Source organism: Pollicipes pollicipes, unplaced genomic scaffold (assembly GCF_011947565.3).
Source record: "Pollicipes pollicipes isolate AB1234 unplaced genomic scaffold, Ppol_2.1 Scaffold_4881;HRSCAF=5763_pilon_pilon_pilon, whole genome shotgun sequence".
Taxonomy (NCBI): Eukaryota; Metazoa; Arthropoda; class Thecostraca; order Pollicipedomorpha; family Pollicipedidae; genus Pollicipes; species Pollicipes pollicipes.
This window is the reverse complement of record NW_023596576.1, coordinates 4,027,352-4,051,825: the sequence shown is the minus strand read 5'-3', so window position 1 is coordinate 4,051,825 and position 24,474 is coordinate 4,027,352. Positions and strand designations below refer to the sequence as shown.

The following is a 24,474-nucleotide window of genomic DNA, read 5'->3' as shown; positions in this document are numbered from 1 at the left end:
ATGATTTCAATCAATTACCTTAATTATTTAAAAGATGTGTCATATATATACGCATATGCATATAGTCATATATGTGTAAATTCATGATATATATATATATATATATTTATATTTATATAAAATGATATATATATATATATACATATATATAATTAATTTAGACATATGTGACTATATGCATATGCGTGTATATATATATATATATATATATATATATATATATATATATATATATATATATATATATATATGACACACCTTTTAAATAATCAAGGTAATTGATTGAAATCATCCCCCCGACTGATCTTTCAGAAGGAATATAACTTTGATAAACATTTGCATTTTATATATATATATATATATATATATATATATATATATATATATATATATATATATATATATGACACACCTTTTAAATAATCAAGGTAATTGATTGAAATCATCCCCCCGACTGATCTTTCAGAAGGAATATAACTTTGATAAACATTTGCATTTTATATATATATATATATATATATATATATATATATATATATATATATATATATATATATATATATATGCAATGTCTATAGTAACAGCTGTCAACCCCGTTAGATGAATGGAAACAAATACGTACGGCGTAGAGCAGCGAGCCCGGGCTCAGCACGCCATGCCCACTCGGCTAAAGCCGTGCGTTCTGAGGATCTGATGATCTGGTCTCTGGGCCCGGGCCATCCTCTGCCGCCACTCGGCCCGCACGCACCCCGACCTGGGGAGGTGAGCTGTCACACTCAGACCCGCGGAGACCTCCGCCCACGTTTCCGCCACTCCCGGCGCGCGCCGACAGAGCAGAAGGGAGCCTTGGCCGAATGTCCGGAGAGCACCCGCAGCGGTATACTCACGCCAGACCGCTCGGCCATGTACAGCTGACCTGGAATGCCCTGACTGTTACGCAACGCAGCCCCGCGCGCCCATAAATGTGCCAGAGGTGGCCCTGGAAACAGGCCCTTCACCAAATCAAGTCCCCGATCGCGGCGTGCCCCGTGCGTACCTGCCCCGCCACCTGCTCGGAACTGGCATGCTGGGGGCAGAGGGGGCCCGTGAAGACTGCTACTCGTAAGCAGGAACTGCTTGGGAGATAAAACAGAAATATCTTGGCCATATCTTGGTAATATCTTATCGCTATCACTAAGTATCTTGACGGTGTCACTGGAGCGGCCCGCACCTTGTCGCGCTTGCTATGATATATGTCACTACTGCACTTTGGAGAAAGGTGTTCTTAACATGTTTTAATCGCGGGCCTGTTGAACCTCCACCACATACAGGGGAAGCGGCTTGCATATATTAAAACAGACAGGCCCGGTGAGTGCACGTTGCAGGCCAAACGCACGCTGAGTAAAAGAAGGAGCAGGATACGCTGCACCGGACTTCTTTCTCCTCCGAAAATCAATTTGAAAACCTTATGGTGGGCCTCAAAGGTTTGCGCAGGCAACACGCCCGCATGTGTCACCTGCGATTTTGTTTTTGCTCACGGAGAGTCCGCAAAACGGGCGAGTTGTGCTTGCACTCCATGTTTTATAGAACAATTTTCAGCTTAAGCGCACCGGTCAGCCCACCTGCTCGCTGCAGCCTGGCAACATGTAGAAGGCATGACGTGCCACACTTTCTACAAGCTGGCATATTTGCAATCACTGGTCACAGTGTCTTCCAGTAGTGGGTGGCATTATTTATAAGTTATTCTAGTTTTTGTAGGTAAACATTTGTATGCAAGCAGCTTGACCAGGCGGGGTTTTCCTGGAGCACTGAAATGTGGTCACAATTTCACCTCCCTCCTCAGGTTAATGTGGCAAATACAACATTTGCAAATCGTATAAAAACAGCCGAAGATTACACAACCAGGCCCAGGTCTCGGCGACCAGGCATTGCAGCTTTCAGCCATGAATTCCCAGTTTGGAGGCGTTTGTAAACAGTGATATCAGATCTCAGCAGCCGGAGTAGATGCATATGTGAAACACAGTGTAGCCCAATGTGCCGTTATATTTGACCAGCTGCACAGCGTAGCCCAATGCGCTGTTATATTCGAACAGCTACACAGTGTAGCCCAATGTGCCGTTATATTTGACTGATGCGTTTTAAAACTTTTTACATAAAAAGACGAAAGTGCCAGCAGTCGACCGGAGAACAGCCAGCGCACCCCTTTATGAAGCACACCTAGGACACGAGACGCTGCGGACGTAGCCAGAAGAGACTGGACGAGGAAATTAAACGGGTGTGTAACCCCATATAACCCAATGTGCATCCAAAACATCTGCGCTTTTCGCAGTAGTTGAGTAAACGTTGCCCCAATGCTGGCAATACTCGCGGTCATCGATTGCGTCCATCTAACTTATATATATATATATATATATATATATATATATATATATATATAATAAGCTTGACCAGACCAGACAAGCCCACCATTTTTCAAATCAATGCTCAATGTTATTCAGTTTTCAAATCTTTCACCGGTGATCTCTGTCTGTTGCATACTTATCACAATTACATATCTTCCAACGCAGTGATCTTAGGTGGTATCCGTCACCGAAGTTGCCTGATTTGATTGGCTCGGTTCCTCGCATCTTCATGACGTCAGCTGGGGTCCTCGCTTCTGCTATCGTCTCGCTTGTCCCACGACCCACAAGACGGCTCGCCAGCCGGCCGCCCTTACTGGTCGAGCCGTCCGCCGAGGCTGCGCGCTGTAATTTAATTTGCATGTGACAATGGCTCCATCACGGGCAGCACTCGAGTGGGGGCCACTAGCTTTTAGCGTGTCTTTTTCGTGCAACGTCCTCATCCGAAATGCTAGATTTCACCGAGTTTTGCAGCCGTTGATCCCCAGTCCCCTCTGCGGCGGAACCGATGACATGCGATGCAACGTGCCGACTGGTTACATGACGCCTTGGAAGTGTGTCAGTTTATAACTCGTGATTTATCAAGTCACTGTGTTTTCATGCTATTGCAAAGATCGAAGTCATCTTGGAGCGTAAACCACTGCACTGTCATGCACAATCAAACATAACACTCAAGTAAGCCTTAGTTATAAATGATGAAGTGTCAAATCACCGTCTGGCCAAACATCTAATCTAAATGAAACATGACTAGCTGATCAACGCCAAGTTGCCTGTCGAAAGCAACGCCGGTGCAGCGTTGACGCAAATAATGCCGCAGCAAAAATGGCGCGACGATGCTTGCCTATGGACATGGATTTGCGACCAGAACCGGTCAGGGCCCAGTGTTCAACCCCATCGCTGCTTTGTGCCAGTCAAGGGCGCCACGCAAGGGCCAGATCCTTTCCCACACTCACACACACGCACAACCACTATTTTGTCGGGCGTCTGCGCGCGGCCTGCGGCATGCCGAGCACCTCCCTCTGCGTGCGCCGTCGGGCTGCGCGAGCGGCCGTTGAGGACGGCTCACCGCCCGCCGGGGCTGCGTGTCCGGTGCCGTCCTTGCACGGGCGTGCAGCACGGGCTGTGACGTCACGGGACCAGCCCGGGCGGCCGGCGGCGCGGCCCGAGCCGTCCAGTGGCGCAGTGACCAGTGCCGAGCCGCCGACCCGCGCAGCGCTCCGGCCCCCGCGTCTCCCTGCCGGCTCCCGCCGCGTGTCGCTCATCGCCGACCCCAGTGCGTCGCCCTGCCTCCGGCCGCCTGACGCACCAGCAGGGGGGCCTCGGCGCTGCCGCCCCCAGCCGCGCCAACGGACGTCTCTGAGCGCCGACGGACTGCTCTGAAGCGCGTCCGCAGCGCGGACGCCTCTGAGGTACCTCCCCAGCGTGGACGCCTCTGAGGTACCTCCGCAGCGCGGACGCCTCTGAGGTACCTCCCCAGCGCGGACTCCTCTGGGGTGCCTCCCCAGCGTGGACGCCTCTGAGGTACCTCCCCAGCGCGGACGCCTCTGAGGTGCCTCCTCAGCGCGGACTCCTCTGAGGTACCTCCCCAGCGCGGACGCCTCTGAGGTGCCTCCCCAGCGCGGACGCCTCTGAGGTACCTCCGCAGCGCGGACTCCTCTGAGGTACCTTCCCAGCGTGGACGCCTCTGAGGTACCTCCGCAGCGCGGACTCCTCTGAGGTGCCTCCGCAGCGCGGACGCCTCTGAGGTACCTCCGCAGCGCGGACGCCTCTGAGGTGCCTCCCCAGCGCGGACTCCTCTGAGGTGCCTCCCGCACCAACACCTCTCGGGTGCACATCCAGCGCCGACGGACATCTCTGAGGTGCATGTCCCGGCTGGCGAAAGCCTCTGAGACACATCTTTCCCGCCGGCGGACGGCTCTGAGGAGCAGCTCCTAGGTTGTCGGAAGCCTGTTAACCACAGGACAGCATGGCAGTGCCGCTGCCCAAGGGCGAAAATTTTGGCCGCAGCCGGCGGTCGCGCCGCACGCTCGTGCTCGCCGTAGTGTTCGTGCTGTACCTGGCGCTGGGCGGCATAGTCTTCAGCTACCTGGAGCTGTACGAGAAGGAGCACATCACCACGCAGCCCACTCAGGCCTGGCGGCATCTGCAGGGTAGGTCACCGCTGAGGCGACTCGTGGGCCCGAGTGGATGCGATGTTTACATGTGCCGGGCGGCTACATGCGACTCATTGCGGTTCGCTGTGCCCAGAGGTGTCTACAGGCCCCGTCAAGCAGCTGTAGTGAGGCTGGCAGCGGGCCCGGTAACACATAACAATGCTCGCGCGGAGCCATTCGAAAGCGTGCGTCTCGATTTCGGCCGATTCCACAGAGCAACGCGAGCACGTTTGCCCAATATACCATCCACTAGAGCCAGCTGTAGAGACCATTCTGACGGAGCCCTGCCGCTGAACAAGCGATAACCCACGGTATCAATGTCTTGTGGCTGTTTGCTATGGCTGCTACGGCCGAACCATGCATTCAGACATGTATCAAACCCCGTGGATCCGGGAGGGACGTGAGTGCAGGAATGTTGGGATAAATCAAACCCCGTGGATCCGGGAGGGACGTGAGTGCAGGAATGGTGGGATAAATCAGACCCTGCGGAGCAGGGAAGGGCGTGAGTGCAGGAATGGTGGGATAAATCAAACCCTGCGGAGCCGGGAGGTCACAATCACACTCACAAAGAAGCCAGCTAATCCGACCAGGTAAACAGATGTGACGACAAAGATCACCTGTCTGATATGATGCAGGCTATTCAATGGAGAAGCTGCGAACAGGTATCGGTGGAACAGCAGATAATTGCGCCAAAATAAGCCATAAAATTCAGGCCATTTCGCCACGCCAAGCACACAGTGCACAGCACGGGCATGAGACTGCGTCCTTCGAGACTCGAAATCCGGTTCAGTTTCCATGTCGTGTCGAAACAACTGAAACTAATCTCAGGCGACAAGAAGCGTAAATGTATCTGTTTGTTATTATGTTTTCACATATATATATATATATATATATATATATATATATATATATATATGCGTGTGTGGGTGTGGGTGTGGGTGTGGGTGTGGGTGTGGGTGTGGGTGGGTGTGGGTGTGGGTGTGGGTGTGGGTGTGGGTGTGGGTGTGGGTGTGGGTGTGGGTGTGGGTGTGGGTGTGGGTGTGGGTGTGGGTGTGGGTGTGGGTGTGGGTGTGGGTGTGGGTGGGTGTGGGTGTGTGTGTGCGTGTGTGTGTGCGTGTGTGTGTGCGTGTGTGTTGTGTTTGTGTGTGTGTGTGTGTAATCAGTTTATTCTTGGAAGCAGGACTCCAACACAATGCCACCATGTGCGATTGAATGCGTACTGAGCTCTGATTGCTATATGCCTTTGTTTTTGCCTTGATTGCCTTTGCGCCCGGCTGTCATGGGGTGACACCATTTTCAAGCACGTGCGATTAGGTCGTCGACCGGTACAGGCTCATCATGAGTGCCAATTCTAAACAAATTCACGCGTTTATATAGCTCGTGCAAACCGGTGACGAGTGATCCCAGCCCGGAAGCCCCGACATCAGGCAGACTCACAGGGCACGTGGTCCCCGGGGGGGGGGGGGGGGGGCGTGTCCTCCCATGTTTACCTTCCGTTCGATCGGTGGAGCGTCTGATCTTGTAAGCCCAGTGGTACAGCGCAGTAAATCATACTCATGAGGAGAGCTGGCCGTTGGAACGTTTGCCTAACGCGTGTCACTGGAGCGAGGGAATGCAAATATCGAACTGATTTGACCCACGGAAGCGTGGCATTATGTGTTGTCGGAACACCGGTTCCCTTGGCTTAAGCACCATTAGTTGAACGCAAGGCAACCCACTGCATGCGTCGTTAACCCCGACTTAGCACAAGTAATCCCACAATTCACCGGCTGAAGATGTAAACCCCGCGCCCTTCGGTTAGCTCGGTTCCCACTCTAGAAATCAACCAATCAGTTGTCTATACATGCCATGCCGAAGCTACATGCAGCTCGTAGTTCTCAGTCTTACCATCGTCTGTGCGGGATGGCTGGACTCAGGGAGAACAGTTGGCACCCGGGGCTTGTAACTGTCCGGGAGCTCCGACGACTCAGCCGTCCGCCATCACGCCCTGCACACAGAAACAGTCGCACCGCAGTCTCCGAGTCTGTACTGCACTGGACCGTCGATTCAGAGTCTGCGTCCCACCGGACCGCCGACTCCGCGTCTGTACCGCACTGGTCCGCAGACTGCGGTCCTGTACTGCATCGGACCACAGCATCCGAGTCTGTACTGCACCGTACCGCCGACTCAGAGTGTGCACTGCACCGGATCGCCGTCTCCGAGCATGTACTGCACTGGATCACCGACTCAGAGTCTAGACTGCACCGGACCACCGACTACGAGTCTGTACCACACCGGTTCGCGTACTCGGAGTTTGCACTCCACCGGACCACCGGCTCAGAGCATGTACTGCATCGGACCACCGCATCCGAGTTTGTACTGATCCGGACTGCCGACTCAGAGCGTGCGTTGCACTGGACCGCCGACTCAGAGCGTGCATTGCACCGGACCGCCGACTCAGAGCGTGCATTGCACCGGACCGCCGACTCAGAGTGTGCATTGCACCGGACCGCCGACTCAGAGCGTGCATTGCACCGGACCGCCGACTCAGAGTGTGCATTGCACCGGACCGCCGACTCAGAGCGTGCATTGCACCGGACCGCCGACTCAGAGCGTGCATTGCACCGGACCGCCGACTCAGAGTGTGCATTGCACCGGACCGCCGACTCAGAGCGTGCATTGCACCGGACCGCCGACTCAGAGCGTGCATTGCACCGGACCGCCGACTCAGAGTGTGCATTGCACCGGACCGCCGACTCAGAGCGTGCATTGCACCGGACCGCCGACTCAGAGTGTGCATTGCACCGGACCGCCGACTCAGAGTGTGCATTGCACCGGACCGCCGACTCAGAGTGTGCATTGCAGCGGGCCGCCGACTCAGAGCGTGCATTGCACCGGACCGCCGACTCAGAGTGTGCATTGCACCGGACCGCCGACTCAGAGTGTGCATTGCACCGGACCGCCGACTCAGAGCGTGCATTGCACCGGACCGCCGACTCAGAGTGTGCATTGCAGCGGGCAGTTCACTAGGAGTCTTCACGGACCGCTGACTCGGAGTCGCCAGAGCGCCCGACACTCGACTCGGAGCCTCTTCTGCATGGGGTAGCTGACTTGTAGTTTACACTGGACTGGACGATCACTCACTCGCAGTCCTACCTCAGTGGGGCGTCGAGCCAGAGCACTCACCGCACGGAAGCCTTCGTCTCGAAGACTTCGCTGCAAGGCGCCTCCGACTCCGAGCTTTCAACGCATCCCGCCGGCTCGAAGTCCACCCTATACCGAGTCACGAGCTCTGAGTCGTCACCGCATAACCGGCGCGTCTGCTGCACCCCCAAGCGACATCCATGGTGCATTCTTCATCATTCAGTGGGTCCATATTTGGCAAGGCTCCTTCTCGTCGCAAAAGTCGTTGCGGCAGATGACGTTTGGCAATGGCAGGGACGCATGCCTCGTAATACAGGCGGGCTCAGTGTGACGTCATATCGCCCGTTCGACGCGCGCTGCTTCAGGTCCGAGCCGAGCTCATATCCTTGCAGATTCGGACGAGCTCCTGGCCACCAGTTGCGTGGCCCGCTGCCTATAGTGCATCAAGGCACGCAACCGGATTTTTGACGGGTCCGCTTGCACATATGGCACCAGTGACAGCGCTGCAGGAGCTGCAGGAGTTCGTCGACCATTAGCGGACTGGCGTTTGGATCGGCGGCGCACGCCCGCATATGCTGTGTGTAATTCACTGTGCTTGTACGACGGAGTGGTGCAATGACTGTCTTTGACCGGGCAGCGATGCTGAGGTCAGGAGGGTGCATCAGCAGTTCACACGTCAGCAGTTCACACGTCAGCGGTTCACACGTCAGCAGTTCACACGTCAGCAGTTCACACGTCAGCAGTTCACACGTCAGCAGTTCTCGCTAAACCAACACCACCAGGACTCTGGCAAACACTGTCTTAGTGGCCATATACCTGACAAGGAGGATCACCGTATATTTACTCAGAAGAGGTGCAAAATTCCTTAGAAATCGTGCAACATACATTCATCCAATTTTGGCTTACGTGGACACGCGGTTACTTTTCTAAGTTCACATGGATACCGTAAGCAGCAACGGAAGAGGGTTGAAACTTAGCATAGCGGTAGACGAGGACACCATCTATGGCATATCCACCTGTCCCTTGTCCAGAGCCGATAGATCGACTACGATATTGTCCAGAACATTGATAGAGAAATACACTTAGATGGACATTGGACAGCGCATGAAGCTGTTAGAGTGAACCTGTAAATTTGGGTATGTATGATACTTTAAAGGGGCTCATTTTAAGTATTAAATTTTACTATGTTGCGTGGAAACATAGGCGAATAAATGTCATGCTACAATCGGACCCGAAGGTAATGCAGTAGTGCATCAGCTGCCAGGTTCAACACTCGGGTTAACGAGTCACGCGGGTAATGGCTGTTAAGGGCCGCGCTCTACCGGGCTCGTTGCCCGCTGGTGCATCTCCAAAGGAAACTTATCCCATCTCACCGCACGAGTCACGCGGGTAATGGCTGTTAAGGGCCGCGCTCTTCCGGGCTCGTTGCCCGCTGGTGCATCTCCAAAGGAAACTTATCCCATCTCACCGCAACACAGCATGAGCATGTGGGGCCGCTATATCCTAATCGGCACAGCTACAACAACTCGACGATCCTGTCCCAACATCCTTATATCTGACACAAAACTATGTGATTCACACTGGGATAAGGCTGTTTATTTTAAGTTATGTCTTCTTATTCTCCCCACACAGGCATTTGTAGTAATGCGGTTATCCTGTAATTTGAGCCATCAGATATCATCGGTTATAAAAGTAACAAGTTAAAAAAACGTGTATTAGTTTCCCAATTCCCTTGGTCCACACACGACGCCTTCCGGCATGTTGCACGTCTCTCACAAAGGCACAGCGTACGGGTTCAGTCCACAGGCTCAGGATATGCGGCTCAGTCCGCTTACAACTCGCCTCGCGGCCTTGCTGCCTGCCCCAGCACAGGTCACCTGCTCAATTCTCGTGCACCTCTTGCATCGCACAACCTGCACCACAGTCGCCATGTTCTTGCCGAGCCGGGTCACCGGTTGCCAGACACCTTAAGATCATATTTCGATGCTTGGCGTATGTCAGAGGTTGATTCTGCAAAATACAGCTATATGCTAAGTCATCTTAACTTACATTCACGTGGTACAACACCCAAATCAATACCAGTCTGCATGAATGAAGGCACAGCAAACAAGTTTTATGTTCAAATAAGCACCACTGAAACCCATGGCGAACTTAACCACCGACCAAAAGCCAATGGGGATACCGAGGCGTGTCCGGCGTTTTTTGCACGTAACGCTTACTTAGTAACACTGAGTTAAAATGACTTCGGATGCAATGAGATTACAGGGATGGTCAATCATAAAGGTGGAAGCCACAGCTGCTCTTCACGCTCATCACTTTTGTCCTCCCCCTCTCCCCTCCTGAGCTGTAGCTGATGGTAGCACTATTTGGTATGCACATAATTAAAGCTAGTGGAGGTTCGGGTTGTTTTTATTATATTTTTGCATTTGTTCAGAACTTGGCATTTTGCACGTATTAGTCTCCAGAAGGCCACGGCGAATGTCTTAACTTTTCCCAAGGGCCAAAGAAATGAACTAAGTAAAGTCCTAGAAAAACTGACACACACAAACACAGGCAGTCATCAAACCCTGCAATTTTGGGTCAGTGCATTTCACTTTATAGCTACAAAGTTGCGTAGAATGCTTCACAAATTGTAAAATTTGGACAAATCAGACCAAACCTTGTCAAAAGCAAATATTTCAATCCTAGATAGGCCAAACGGGATAGGCGAGTTGCGGTGCTCACCATGGTATGAGGTGCCCGCTTTTGGGAGGCCGCACTAGAAGGTAACGTCTCAGATCGCTTAGCCCGTACCGGACTAACCAGTTTTTGCTGCATGCGGTCGGAGCAAAATCCACAATGTGCCAAACGATGGGTGAAGAGTCTGTCTACGGGTCGCAAGCTCGTGGGTTCTATGCTCGAAGCTGCCACAAGCTTACAAGCTTTTGATGCCTGCATGATAATCTACGTCAGCATCCCCAGATCCTTCTCAGGGCTGGTAAACAACCGACGACCGCTGTGAAATGTAGCGATCAAGACGTGTTTGCAGTGACGTCGTGTTTATCCAATAGCTTGAAACGTCGAATACTGTCAAAAAAACCAATGTTTCATCTGTAACATCGTTTAAATGTGACCTGGAATATTCAAGATCAATAGCATTGCATTGAAACTATGAGCTCGTAGTTCAGAAAAAAAACGGGAGCTGAGGGCATTTCTTGTTCACGTCGATCAATCATTTCATATGCAGTAATAGCTCGTCCCAAACTTTTCGTAGCTTCGTCACAGAAAGACGCTGCTTTCTATTACACCTTTGCTGGCCACTGTAATCAAGCAAGTACAGACGGTGCAGCTAGTCCAAGGTATAGTCTGCTAAAGGCGTTTGCATAACAACAACATCCGGTAGGCCATGTGCCATTACCGTCAGTGCGTTTGAGCCAGGCAGCGCCCGTGTACCGCGCCCGCCATTAAAGATTATCTACCAACTGAGCCATCGTCTCCACGTGCCCCTTAAAGCAAATTTTCTCATGGAAGCTGACGCCGTTGTGGAGCAACTAAATGACAAGAGGACGGGGGTGGGACAGCAAGCTGGAAGCGCAGCGGTGGCCGCCGAAGCCAGAACACGATCGCCACCGGAGCTAGACTACAGCCGTCGCCGAAGATAGACCACGGCTGCCCCTGGAGCTGGACCACGGCCGCCCCCGGAGCTAGACCACGGCTTCCCCCGGAGCTAGACCACGGCTGCCCCCGGAGCTAGACCATGGCTGCCCCCGGAGCTAGACCACGGCTGCCCCCGGAGCTAGACCACGGCTGCCCCCGGAGCTAGACCACGGCTGCCCCGGAGCTAGACTACGGCTGCCACCGAAGCTAGACTACGGCTGCCCCCGGAGCTAGACCATGGCTGCCACCGAAGCCAGACCACGGCTGCCCCGGAGCTAGACCACAGTCGTCGCCGAAGATAGACCACGGCTGCCCCTGGAGCTAGACCACGGTAACCAGCTAATAGTCAGCGTGATCTACCGGCCTCGATGACACGACGTTCCTACGCCGCATACCCACTTCACCGACCTCGAGACACAGCACGGGCGTGCGCTCATCGTGTGCGCGTGCTCGTACAAATCGACCATAATGCGCGGCGACCTGCATTGCTTGCTAAAGGCTGAGGTTGGTGGGGGCATGGCTGGCTGGGGGCATGTAGGCGTTTCGTTTTTTTTTTGCGAGGTTCTGTCTCGGCGCCCACTTTACCGGTCTGTAACTTTCGTGACATTCTTTTCAACAATTTTATCTAATGAATACATTGTTTAGAGCTGTAAGATTGTTCAACACTGCTACAGCAAACATCGCACTTTTAGCTTTTGATAGACTCGCCTGCGCCCGCGCTGACTTCTCCAACAGATGACGCAAACCTTTCGTAGCGCAAACTCGCTTCCCGAAACGGATTGATCATTTTGCTTGCAAGACGGACCTGCTGCGCACCGACTAGAGAATTTTTCCAGCTCGCTAACTGTTCGTGAATGCCTTCTTGCGCTGTATTTACCCACTATCGACTCACGCAGTGCTGTGCGATCCGACGCTATTCATACTCGCTCCACTTCAAGCGTTTCGGCAGCCGTGGCGATCCGAGGGCGCGTGGATCCGAGGGCGTGGGGATCCGAGGGCGTGGGGATCCGAGGGCGTGGGGATCCTGGGGCGCGGGGATCCCGGGACGCGGGGATCCGGGGGTGCGGGGATCCTGGGGCGCGGGGATCCTGGGGCGCGGGGATCCGGGGCGCTGGAATCCGAGGGCGCGGTGATCCTGGGGCGTGGGGATCCGAGGGCGCGGGGATCCGAGGGTGCGAGGATCCTGGGGCGCGAGGATCCGAGGGCGCGGGGATCCGAGGGCGCGGGGATCCGTGAGCGTGGGGATCCCAGGGCGTGGCACCGTGACGTTCTCGGTGAACCGGGGAGGGTTCGAGCGAACGCCGAGAGCTGCGCAGCGCGGCCCGCCTTGCCAACCCCCATTACATGTGCATCACCGACATCTATGGACGCACCGACAAACAGGAGCCAACCGGTTACCGGAGACAGGCGATGTGGCTCGGCCGCTGCGACGGACGTTTCGTGAGATGATTCCAGCGATACTTTGTATTTACTGGACAACGATAGCTGCCGACATGGCTGACGATGAGGCAACTCCTAAACGTGCATACCGCCTCACGAGCTTTCGGTGCCCGCTCGTCCCACTTGACGGCTGTCGATCTGGTCAGACCCACTACTTGACACGATCTTCGGTATGCTTGATGCAGACGCGAGGGGATCAGACGACGTTTGCATCTGCTGATTGATAGTCTTGATTGATAATGAAGAGATGCTTCCCGCGATCAAAAGCGTCATCACTCGCGTCGTCATCTCGTCTCTCACCTGGTCACCGGCCCTTGAAATGTTCCACGTTCTCGCCATTCTTGAAATGTCTCCCGTCCACGCAATCCACAAATCATGTGACTCCTCTGCTTTTCCCAACTGAATGCATATATCCATTATACCCGTTGTCACCAAATTAAAAGAGCGCGCTGTCTAACGACAGCTCGATCACTTCCTTTCCAGCGACCACCTCATTCCGTACTCCAAACACGAATTTCGTCCTAGAGGCCGGGAGGAAACCGAGCTAGTCACAGTCTATGACCTCATTTTTTGTACCAATGAGATCAAGGCAGCTGTAAATCTGGATATGACCTGGTTCTCATGCTTCCCAGCGGCGTGCGGGGGGGGGGACGCCCAAGACGTGACCCTGGTTGGCCCCCCGTCCTGTGCAATAGGGTAACCTCATGTCTCTCCCAAAGATGACATGCGGGAAGTGGGGAAGGGAAGGGGGGTCAGGGTTCTTTTTCAGGACCGCTGTCCTTAAGCGTGTCTCTAAAAAGCGTCGCTCTTCTTTCGGGTGAAGCAGGGGTGTTTAAGTACACCGATACTACCCAGGTGAAAGCGAGCGGTAAGAAGACAAGCTCACAAACCCAATTGGCCCCGTAAGAATTTATTTTATCTTGTGTCAGTTGACAAATCGTGCCGAGCTTATGTCCTGCTCTCAGTGTCCTCATAGTAAACGTCCTCATAACCTCATAGTAAACGTCGGTGAAGCGCAGCTGACGGCATTCGGTGGCTACCGAAACCTTCGTAATCTGCCATTTCATCGTGATCTTTTTTGCTGAAATCTACTTCAATCCGGTAGCGAAGCAAACGTTTTGGCTCTCGCCTTCAACCCATGTATGAGATGATATGTGCGCCTCCGTAGCTCAGGCTGCCGGGAATGGACGCCTTTGTCGAGGTCTACTACGTGCGTCAGGCGCTTTCGAAAGGCATTACCTCCACGCTGGTAATACCCTGGTCTTCCGCCAGGTCTGATACTTCTTTCGGATGGGAGAACCGGATACAGCATAAGCTTTACAGCGTGTGGCAGTATCTCTCCTTTGGAATTAAAGTACTTTTTGGTCGCCTTTGCGTGGTCTTTGCTCCCAGAGATCCATGTAATCAAAATGCTCACATAAAATCTTCATTTTCTTAAGAGGTACTTCTGCCAGTGCAAGCGTGTCATATGCGACAAATTATCGGCTTTGCTCATGAGCACATCTCCATGTAATCCTCCCAGTGCAAAAAGGCTGTTGCTTTAAGGCACAACAAAAGATAACATCTTATTCACGATCTCCATTGTTCATCAACGTATACCATATGCATGAGCTTCACTTGATTAAATGCATTCAAGCTTTGTACCGGCCGACGGGTATGGGCCTACCGAGCATCATAATTCAATTGCCGAGAGCACTACCAAGGTAATACAATTCATTAGGCATCTTGCGCATTAGCAGCGTGTCGTTCGGTCGTAAAGTGAATCAGCAGCAATGATTCGGCGAGGATGCCTTTTCGTTTCGTCAGATGCCTCCGGCCGTTGGTGTACTCAACAGCACAATCATGTTTAAAGGGAATGGTCCATAATTAAAGATATTGAAGTAAGCACCAGGTATGATGAAATTAAATCACTTATAATTATTTGTATACTTTTACACAGAAAAAGGTTCCTCCAGAGAGCAAAATGTCTCTGCTTTCTAAATATGCCCCTCACTGCATCATTGTTTGATTACGTCGTCGTACCTTTCACAACATTGATTGAGAGCCAGTTGACGGCTATTACATATATGGATGTCGTGCTCACGGGCACCAGATATGAACGATTCCACAATCATATTTTTCTTGGCCTTGATCGCCGCATAGCTAATGGGATTGTACGACTTGAGTGATGTCAATATGGCGTCGTGGATATCTGGGTGACATTGGAATAGTCTACCCGAAATAGGCTGCACGTCTTTCTGGACGCATAGTTCAGAAACTAGAGGGGTTTAGGTCTCAGGACTGGCAGCGCTTTGAAATGCATCGAATGATCTTCAAGATGGCTATTTCAGTTTGAAACCCCATAAAGATGTGGAACACCCCCTCTAAATCTGACAACGGCGCGCGCGGGGAAAGGCCCTCCTACTTGCGGGCGAGCTTTACCGCCTAATGTCTGCCGTCAGTCTTGAGTCGGTGAATGGTGAGTATCCCGCTCGGCCATGGCATGTAGTGGGCTCAGTTGTGAGGCAGGCTAAGAAGCTTTTTGGGCTGAAGCCACTAGTAATGGAATTTATAATCCGCAGCAATGGCCGAAGCGTGACCGAGCCACACCACAAAACGTGGGCTCGTCACCTGAGAAGTCAAACTTTACATCAGGTGCTTGGGTTCTCGCAGTGGATAAAAAAAAACCTCGCCCCACCCCCTATAACTCAAAATCTCGCCGATTCGGGCGTACCGAATGGACAACAAATGAAATGTTCCTGAACCTGTTCAGTTCGCCCGCCAAAGGCTCGACTCTGGCAAAGTTCGGTGGTCCCGCGTCACCTCGACGTGAACCGGAGCCGGATGGTCAGACGCGACGGACCATGAAAGACGGAGACGCGAGGCCCGTCTCGGTGGGCCGTGAGAGACGCGGGAGGCGCACGTCCCCTGAGCTCGTGCCCACCACCGCGACTCTGCTGCAGCGTTCCTGGAAGGTGACGACGACAACGGCACGTCGGCCGCTTCGGACAGATGGACCACGCTGAAGGCCGCAGCCATCGCCAGCTGCGAGACCGACGCCGCGGAACAGCTCGGTAGGCCACCTCTGCGCCACTTGTTAGACTGACGTTGTGTCCTTGTCACGCGAGTTGATTCTCGTTGGATTCTCATGGAGCCTTTGATCTACCGCCACATATGGCTCGTTGACGTTCCTACAATCTGCTCCTTTTTTGGAGCTGTTCGTGACCACATGCCGCGCATTGCCAGTAGTCTGGGGCTCCAGCTCTGTCGCGTGTGCTCCGACAGACGTCCTGCTGGAGGAGGAGCGGCTCGTCAACGGCAGCTCGCTGGTGCAGCCGCTGCTACTCTGCGGCCCGGCCGCGCAGGAGACGACGAGCAAAACGCAGCAGCAGCACTGGAGCTTCATCGACGCCGTCTTCTTCTGCATGACCGTCATCACCACCATCGGTGAGGCGAGGGACGGGACATGCTGGCTGGCATCGGCTCTGTGACTCGATGCCGATCGAGTGACTCCGGGAGAGGCCGACCTCACTGAACACTCCCCCTCCCACCCTCCCTGCTCGGCACCGGAGGACATAAGCCGGCTTAGCTTTGAGGTGTGTCTGGCCCGCAGCCAGAAGGGAACTCCACTCACCGCCGGGACAGAGGCTGACCAAGCGGCCGTGATGTCGTGTGGCGCTAGTCGGCGCCAGTGACACCCAGCCATGCATGCCAGCCCGGGCGGTTTATCGTACTGGGAACGATCCACTTCTACGATGCATGCATTCCAGTTTGCCTCTCAGGCTGCTTTTGGTCTGTTGCATGGTGAGAAGAAAATATGCCGCCACCCTGCCGCCACCTTGTAAACAACTTGGCCAGAACCCTGAATTACTGCCTTGAATCTTAAAATGGGCGCGCCTTTGACCAGTCGGCAAATAGGCACGCATTTGACCAGCCGGCAAATAAACACGCATTGGACCAGTCGGCAAATAGGCACGCATTTGTCCAGCCGGCAAATAGGCACGCATTTTACCAGCCAGCAAATAGGCACGCATTTGACCAGTCAGAAAATAGGCACGCATTTGACCAGTCGGCAGATAGGCACGCATTTGATCAGTCGGCAAATAGGCACGCACTTGAACAGTTGGCAAATAGGCACGCATTTGATCAGTCGGCAAATAGACACGCATTTGACCAGCCGGCAAATAGGCACGCATTTGACCAGTCGGTAAATAGGCACACATTTGAGCAGCTGGCAAATAGACACGTATTTGACCAGTTGGCAAATAGGCACGCATTTAACCAGTTGGCAAATAGGCACGCATTTGACCAGCTGGCAAATAGGCACGCATTTGTTCAGTCGGCAAAAAGGCATGCATTTGACCAGTCGGCAAATAGGTTGTGTACGTTGATAGATAACTCGAATTTCAGATGCATGTTGTCGGCGATGTCCAAAGAAAACTGGCTTCGTGGGTTAGCACGCCATTGACCTGAAACAGAACTTCTGCTGCCCACTCTGCGACGCGCATAAATCGCTCCTTGCGTAACACTGGTCACGCTAGCACTCGTCCGTCCGCTTTCTCGGCTGCTGCCTAGTCCGTACATCCCCTCCGCAGCAAACGCATCCGTCCGCTGTCTCTGCCGCTGTCTAAACCGTACACCCCCACAGCACAGGCGTCCGTCCGTTGTCTTTGCTGCTGCCTAATTCGTAATCTCCTACAGTCCGCGCGATCGTCCGCTGGCCCTGCTGCTGGCTTCCTCGTACATCCCCCCCCCCCCCCACGCGGTCACACTTCACACCACTCTGGCGTACTTCCGGGCGGCTGCACGAGCTGCGCCTCCAGACCGTTCTTATACAGTCGTGGGTTGGAGGTGGGGGAAACACGTACCAGCCGATCAGACGCTGCCTGCCAGGATCGTCCCAGCAAAACCTGCCAGACCCGGTGCGCCGTCACCGCGTCACGCAGTCGCTGTGCCACGCACCGTGTCACGCGCAGGGAGCTTGTGCGGCGGCCAATACGCTCCGGCCATTCGTTACATGAGTCCTTTGCACCTAGTCAAATAAATTAGACAGGGTTATTTGGCGCCAGGCTTGAAATGCACGAAAATTCGAACAAGTTAGAGCAAGACCCATTCTTGTCCTCAGGCCGATGAAAATAATCAGTAGATTTTGTTACGGAAACGTTTGTGTTCCGTCGTCGGGTATTCATTCATGTTCGTTTGCGACTTTGGTCACATGAGACCAAGTCGTAAAGTACCACAGACATGAAAGAGCAAATAGGCAGAAGGTAGCTCTTTCCACGCTGACGTTTTTCGACTGGTACCTGATTTCGTCCCACCGTGCTCATTTCACACACCTACTTTGGAAATCCGGGGTAGAACCGATAAACCGACAGCAAAGCCTATGGTTTTTTGTCAGGCGTCTACAAATTGCCGGTCAACTTTGTCCTGGAAGCGTTTTTGTTTTGTCCTCATTTCTACTTTTGCGTATTTAGTCCTATGGGACCAAATCGTAAAGTATCGCAAACGTAAAATTATGAATAAGTACGTGATGATACAGGTACGTGATGAGCAAAAATGCATCCGGCTTAAAAGTGCACAGCTGCTTGCTTTGATAGCCGTGATGACAAACCTTCGTTTCTGCTTATGCTACCTGTCGTGCATTTCAGATCTGGTACCACGTTATGTCCCGGGCTAGTAGTAATGCTAGCACGAAAAGGGCTATTAAGTTCATAACATCCGTGGTTTCCACACAAATATGTGCTGTCCGGGTGGTGCGAAGAAGTCACTAATGGAAACCGCCAGGCATCCAGATTGCTGCCTGGAATGGAAATACGGAAAACATTCTGTTTATCCGTTTTCTAGAGCCAACATTTCCAATGTGGAGGGAAGTAACGCTGAAGGTATTAAAGGCGAAGGCTATCCATGTCGGAGACAACCTTTCCAATGTAACCGCAAAACAAGCACCCCCGTTCAGTATTGCAGTGTTTTGCCGCTCCGTCTACCGTCACCTTTCCGTAGGTTACGGCCACATCTCACCGTCCTCGGCCGGCGGCCAGATCTTCTGCATCATCTACTCGCTGCTGGGCATTCCCATCAGCGGCCTGCTTCTGGCCGGACTTTCCGACTTCTTCGCCGGCAACCTGCTCAACTTCTACGACTCCAAGTGGGAGAAGAAATACGGAAAGTCCAGGTGACATGACGTCTGAGCAACATAGAGTCGCAGGGATCCCGCTGTGGTATAAAAGAGGCATCCAGAACACGCATCCAGCCTTGAGTCCTGCCCTACGGCGGTTTTCACTTTCATTCTACGAAGGGAAAGCCTCAGAGACCTCCTGAGATCTCTATAATTGAGCAAGCTAGAACCACGCGGGTATACGCCATTGGAAAGCTCTTGCTTAGCTGCATCATGAAGATGTGAATGATGGTGAACAATGGCGAGTGTGATCTTTATCGGATCAAGTCAGTTCATAATAGTCAAATTAGCACTTTATGGACAGTTTTTTGTCTCAATAACTAAACATGCTGGGACACTGCTGAGAACGCTTGATAGTCCAATGCAACTCTTGTCAGCTAATGTTATGAGGTATATGAGTTATGAGGCCTGAGTTGAGAGGTGTGAGGTATGAGGCCTGAGTTGTGAGGTCTGAGGATGTGGTCTGAGTTGTGAGGTCTGAGGTGTGAGGTCTGAGTTGTGAGGCCAGAGTTGTGAGGTCTGGGGTATGTGGTCTGAGTTGTGAGGTCTGATGTGTGAGGTCTGAGGTCTGAGGTATAAGGCCTGCGGCCCGAGGTGTGAGGTGTGGGGTATGAGCTCCGAGGTCTGAGGTATAAGGTCTGCGGCCCAAGATGTGAGGTGTGAGGTGTGAGGTCTGGGGTATAAGGCCTGCGGCCCGAGGTGTGAGGTGTGAGGTGTGAGGTCTGAGGTATAAGGCCTGCGGCCCGAGGTGTCAGGTGAGAGATGTGAGGTGTGAGGTCTGAGGTATAAGGCCTGCAGCCCGAGGTGTGAGGTGGGAGGTGTGAGGTGTGAGGTGTGAGGTATGAGGTATGAGGTCTGAGGTATAAGGCCTGCGGCCCGAGGTGTGAGGTGGGATGTGTGAGGTGTGAGGTGTAAGGTATGAGGTCTGAGGTCTAAGGTATAAGGTCTGCGGCCCGAGGTGTGCCCGTCACGCTGGCGTCATGCTGACGTCCCCAGATGGAGCCTGGCGGGTTTTACCGCCCTCTACCTGCTGGTGGGTTTCCTGCTGTTTGTGTTCGCACCAGCGCTGGTGTTCACTTGGCTGGAGGGCTGGAGCTACCGCGTATCCGTCTACTACGCCTTCATCACCCTCTCCACCATCGGCTTCGGCGACTACACGGCAGGTCAGGGCGGAAGCCAAGCACCGGAGGGCATCCTAGTCGGAGGAACGCCCAGGAGCCGGCCGCGTATAAGCTGCCTTGGTGCATAGTATGCAATGTCAGATGGCGCGTGTTTTCGGACGATATATGAGGCTGGTTGATGCCTTTGCATCCTACGCATTTGGACTTGCATTGTGTTTTTGTTCAGAATAAGGATAAAGCGCGTTTTCAGTGCCTCACTCGAATCATAGACAGGCCCTGGGCACGCCCCATGGTCAAACAGTTCAGAAGTTTAAAGAATAGCACATGTCTACTGAATTGAACACCAAAGTGCCTATTGAAGCTAGTGGTGACAGGTAGCGTCATGATATCCTTGCTCATGTTAACTGATGCCCTGACTTGTATTTAGATAAGTTATAAGAACTCCACCTCGTGTGCGTTGCTCGCGCTCCTTTCACGTCATGCTCCCTCTTAAAAGAGCACCGCATGTGGCTTGGAGACGCTGCACACCCGCCCTGACCCTACCCTGGGGCGTGCGTCGGCAGGAATCGCGCGCGACGACGCCTGGACATCGGTGTACAAGGTGTTCGTCATGCTCTGGGTGCTGATCGGCCTCGGCTACTGGGTGCTCGTACTTAACTTCCTGCAGAAGGCACTCAAGTCCAAGGAGGTGATGAAGACGCTGCGTCAGACGTCCAAGCTGATCGCCAAGGAGGCTGACGAAATTCGACAGGCGCTATCTGAGGTCGGCCTGCTGCACCGCGACGCCGTGTTCGTGCCCGAGCACTCCAAGATGACCATGAGCATGATGATGAACATGAGCACGATGCTGGCTGGCGGCGCGCAGCAGGTGGCCGGCGAGGAGGCCGGCCGGCCGGACCAGCTGCGCGGCATCCACACGATGGGCGCCAACCTGCGCTCCAACAGCCTGCTCAGCGCGCTGATGGCCTCAATGCCGGCGGCCGGGCCATCGGAGGCCGCCACTAGTCCGGCAGAGCCGCTGCTGAGTGCCCGGCCGCCGGCGGAGGAGAGGCCCCAGGCCGCGGCAACGGCGAACGGGGACGACAGGGGTGTCTGAACAGGGCGGTGGTGTTTGATGATGTCTGAGCAGGGCGGCAGTAGGGCGGTGATGTTTGCACTTGTAGGCCTGCGGACATCTTTGGGCCAGATCCCGGCATTTGCCGCCAAATGTCGGTAGACTCGTCGACGTAGTGTTGCCAGAACATGGCTAGTGTGTACCAATGCGAGGCAAGTGACACGGTCATGCGAAATACCTGGTGTAATAGTAACAATCGTTTTGGCTAGTATCTACACCGCAGTATCTGTTGTGGCAAATTTCTTCGAGCGCCCATCTTTGGGAGCGCGTGGCACGCGCCTACAACGCATTTATCCTCGTTCACTGGAGACACGTCGCTGGTGTCACGGGATGAGTACAACCTTGAGCGAAGTCTTAGCTTGATAGATAGTACTGACTGACAAATACGGCACAAGTGCACACATCCGGTGCTAAATAAACACATGCTTTTCGTTTGAGATAGGCCATATAATATACAGTTTGCGGAGAAAGAGTCCAATGAAAAAAGGCCGGGTGGGTGAAAGTCAAGCGAAAAAGTCGAACGGTGAGAAGGTGACATGGATAGATGTCGAACAGGAAAATAAATTGAACGCCAAAAAGTCGGTATGAATGACAACTGAAAAGCACAAAAGTCGAAGGGCAAAAAGTCGATAGGAATGAACGTTGACGGTGTTTTTTTTCCCGGTGTTTTTGAGTGAACTAATGGTAATCAGCAAACCATATTTCTTCTTGCGAAATAACCAGCGAGGACCAGGAGCTAGAGTGTGGTGTTTATGAAATAACCAGCCGGAACCTAGGGTCCAGGATCTCCTTCTTAGAAGCAAAAGTAGGAACCAGGAACCAGCATTGGGAACCAGGGACGTTTCTGGCCAGCACCAGGACCAAAAAGGGTTTTACAACGAGCGCCAGCGCCGTGTGTCGTCTCCTGCCGGGGCGCTCGCTCTCTCTTTCTCTATATATATGTATATATATATACATATATATATATATATATATATATATGTACGTGGAAGCCAAACCTCCCATGAATACCTCGATGCGTATAAAACGCGTTCATAATCGAAACTCTTCGAAGACTACACACTCTAGAATTGTGTGGGAATTTGTTTGTTTGGGACCGGAGATAGTTCATTGATGAATATGCCTGTCCAAATTTGAATGAGTCTTCCATCATCGCATGCCTGAAGGATGTCAGTGCTGTCCGTCAGCCGCCATGTCAATGTCTTGTCACGCTCATGTCGCAATTGCTCCAGATGTACCCCGTCGCATGAAGACATTGTCAGGCGTTGTGAGAGTGTCGTTATGGTTACACCAATGTCGTGTGTGGGACGAAGTTTGCAGCCTTCGGGATTTACAACTGAGTTAATACGCGGCATCGGTGAAAGTTGAAGATTTCAAAATTGGCGTGATCGGATTACTTTTAAACGTGCATTGAATCATTCTTGCGACTGGACGAGATTAAATTCTTAAATTCTGTAAGATTTAAAATAAGATTAAGATAAATTCTTAGATTCTTAAATTTATTTTTTGTCAATAAATCGTTACAGAACTCATACCGAATATTCTCAAAAATCGGGGACCATGGCCCCCTTGTTCTCACAGTCATGAAACCAGTGCCAGGTTGCTTTAAGCTCCAAATGCGTAGCACCGCGACGATTAAAGGAATTCTTCACTCCAGGAGTTCGTTCGTATGCTCACGAGATGATTTGCAAATGTTTTCAACTGGAAACGTTCCCAGGAGCTAAGGTCTGCTTCAATGGTCATATACTGCATCAGTATACTTATAACCAAGAAAATTTAGCTAACTTCCTCCACGTAACGTCACCAAACGACGGAAAGGTCAACTGCTGCTATCAGCAAATCCCACCAGATGGATCTGACGTGCCATGGTCAGGCAGCATGAGTATGAACTGTCAGGAGGGCTCCGTGAGCATGCCGAAATAAGCCGTGCAAGTCACAAAATACCGGTAGCTGAGGCAAACGGGCGCGGCATGACTCGCTTTATCTGCGTTGGTTGCTGCCAGTCAACCCTTTGTTGCCTCTGTGGGTGGATGTACGGAAATCCCGCCGCGCAAATCAGAGCGCCGCCCCATGCGTGGCCTGGTGGCTGCTGTTCTCACATTCTCGTGGCTCAGGCTGCCCGGGATGAGTCCTCTCACATTACGCTAGAGGTCTAGAAATGCATCGACGCCAGATATAGTGGCGCTGAAGGCGTTTCCTCGCATGTGTGAGCGGCGAGGAAAAGGCCGCTACCACTTGGCGCTTGGCGTGGTGCCTGTACTTTTCGTGTTCGTAACTCTTATATACGACGACATTGCTTACAACTTATCTTATGCGAGCGACTAACAAGACGTTTTAGAAGGACTTAAAACGTACAGCTATGTGTGCAGGTTCGCTGGGGTTTTAAGTGACCAACTGAGGTTTTTGACGACCAGTTCGTCGGTCCGTTCTTGAATCGTGTGGCTCAAAACGGAATTGAGAACAGAAACGGAGAGCCGCGAGGGTCGGGGCGAGGGCAAGGAGAAGGTGCAACGGTGTGACTGGATACATCACGCCTCCGGCACGCAGACGAGTAGGAAGTCACAGTTGGGTGTCGTTTTCGGTATTTGTGTGGTACTGTAGACGTGCGCAAGAAGTCAATAAGCTGTCAATTTGCGATACGCTCCGCGTCTTTTTTCATTTTGCACGGTATAATGCAAACAGGGCGCATATCGAGTGGATTGTTGGTAGTTTTCCCTTTTGGGTATCCATGCAACTGTCGCGTGCTTCCACTCTGCTGGGACACGCCCGGTGACAGGGCTTGTGCTCACAACATCAAGGAGGGCATGGCCATAGCCTTGCGCAAATACCTACAGCATGGTAACTGCTCATCCCCAACTGTTGCAGTCTTAAGCTGGCGGTGAGGAGAAAATGTGAGTAAATGCCGATTTATTCTAGTTCAAAATATTCCTTTTTTCAATTTCAAACGTTTAGTTTATATCTGTATTTGCTTAGCATATTGCTGTAAAAAATGTAGCTGAATTTTAGGCTTCGTGACTACGATAATCTGCTGTGATGAGCAACGTTTTAGAAAAGGTCACTTAAAAGTACCTGTTTTTAAGCATGAATAGTCGATAACATCTAGCACTCACAACGGAAGCTTTAAGACACGCTCAGGTGGGGGTCAAACTGACCCCCAAAGGTGTATCCGGCATGATTTCCGAACGGCGTGGCGTAGCCGCGCCAAATTTTGCATAGCTGTAGACAGTTGAATAGCAAGTTGTCTGGCATCCAACATTTAGATGCACCTTGTAAGGTAACTGGCCTATGGTAGGCCCAAGTCAGGCCATCGTTTCAACGAAGGCAAGTTCTAGGGGATCGTTCAATCTGATCCAAC

The 24,474-nt window shown here is 52.5% G+C and overlaps 1 protein-coding gene across 1 annotated transcript; it reads left to right on the top strand.

Annotated features, from left to right (window-relative positions):
- The first annotated feature begins 3,566 nt into the window (after nt 1-3,566).
- Nucleotides 3,567-21,708, top strand: LOC119100867 (potassium channel subfamily K member 16). The gene is made up of 7 exons (XM_037224040.1): nt 3,567-3,843; nt 4,152-4,528; nt 15,673-15,783; nt 15,995-16,156; nt 18,710-18,881; nt 19,881-20,047; nt 20,569-21,708. Exons 2-7 carry the CDS (start codon nt 4,345-4,347, stop codon nt 21,099-21,101), a joined length of 1,329 nt encoding a protein of 442 aa, XP_037079935.1. The 5' UTR covers nt 3,567-3,843; nt 4,152-4,344; the 3' UTR covers nt 21,102-21,708.
- Nucleotides 21,709-24,474: the final 2,766 nt, after the last annotated feature.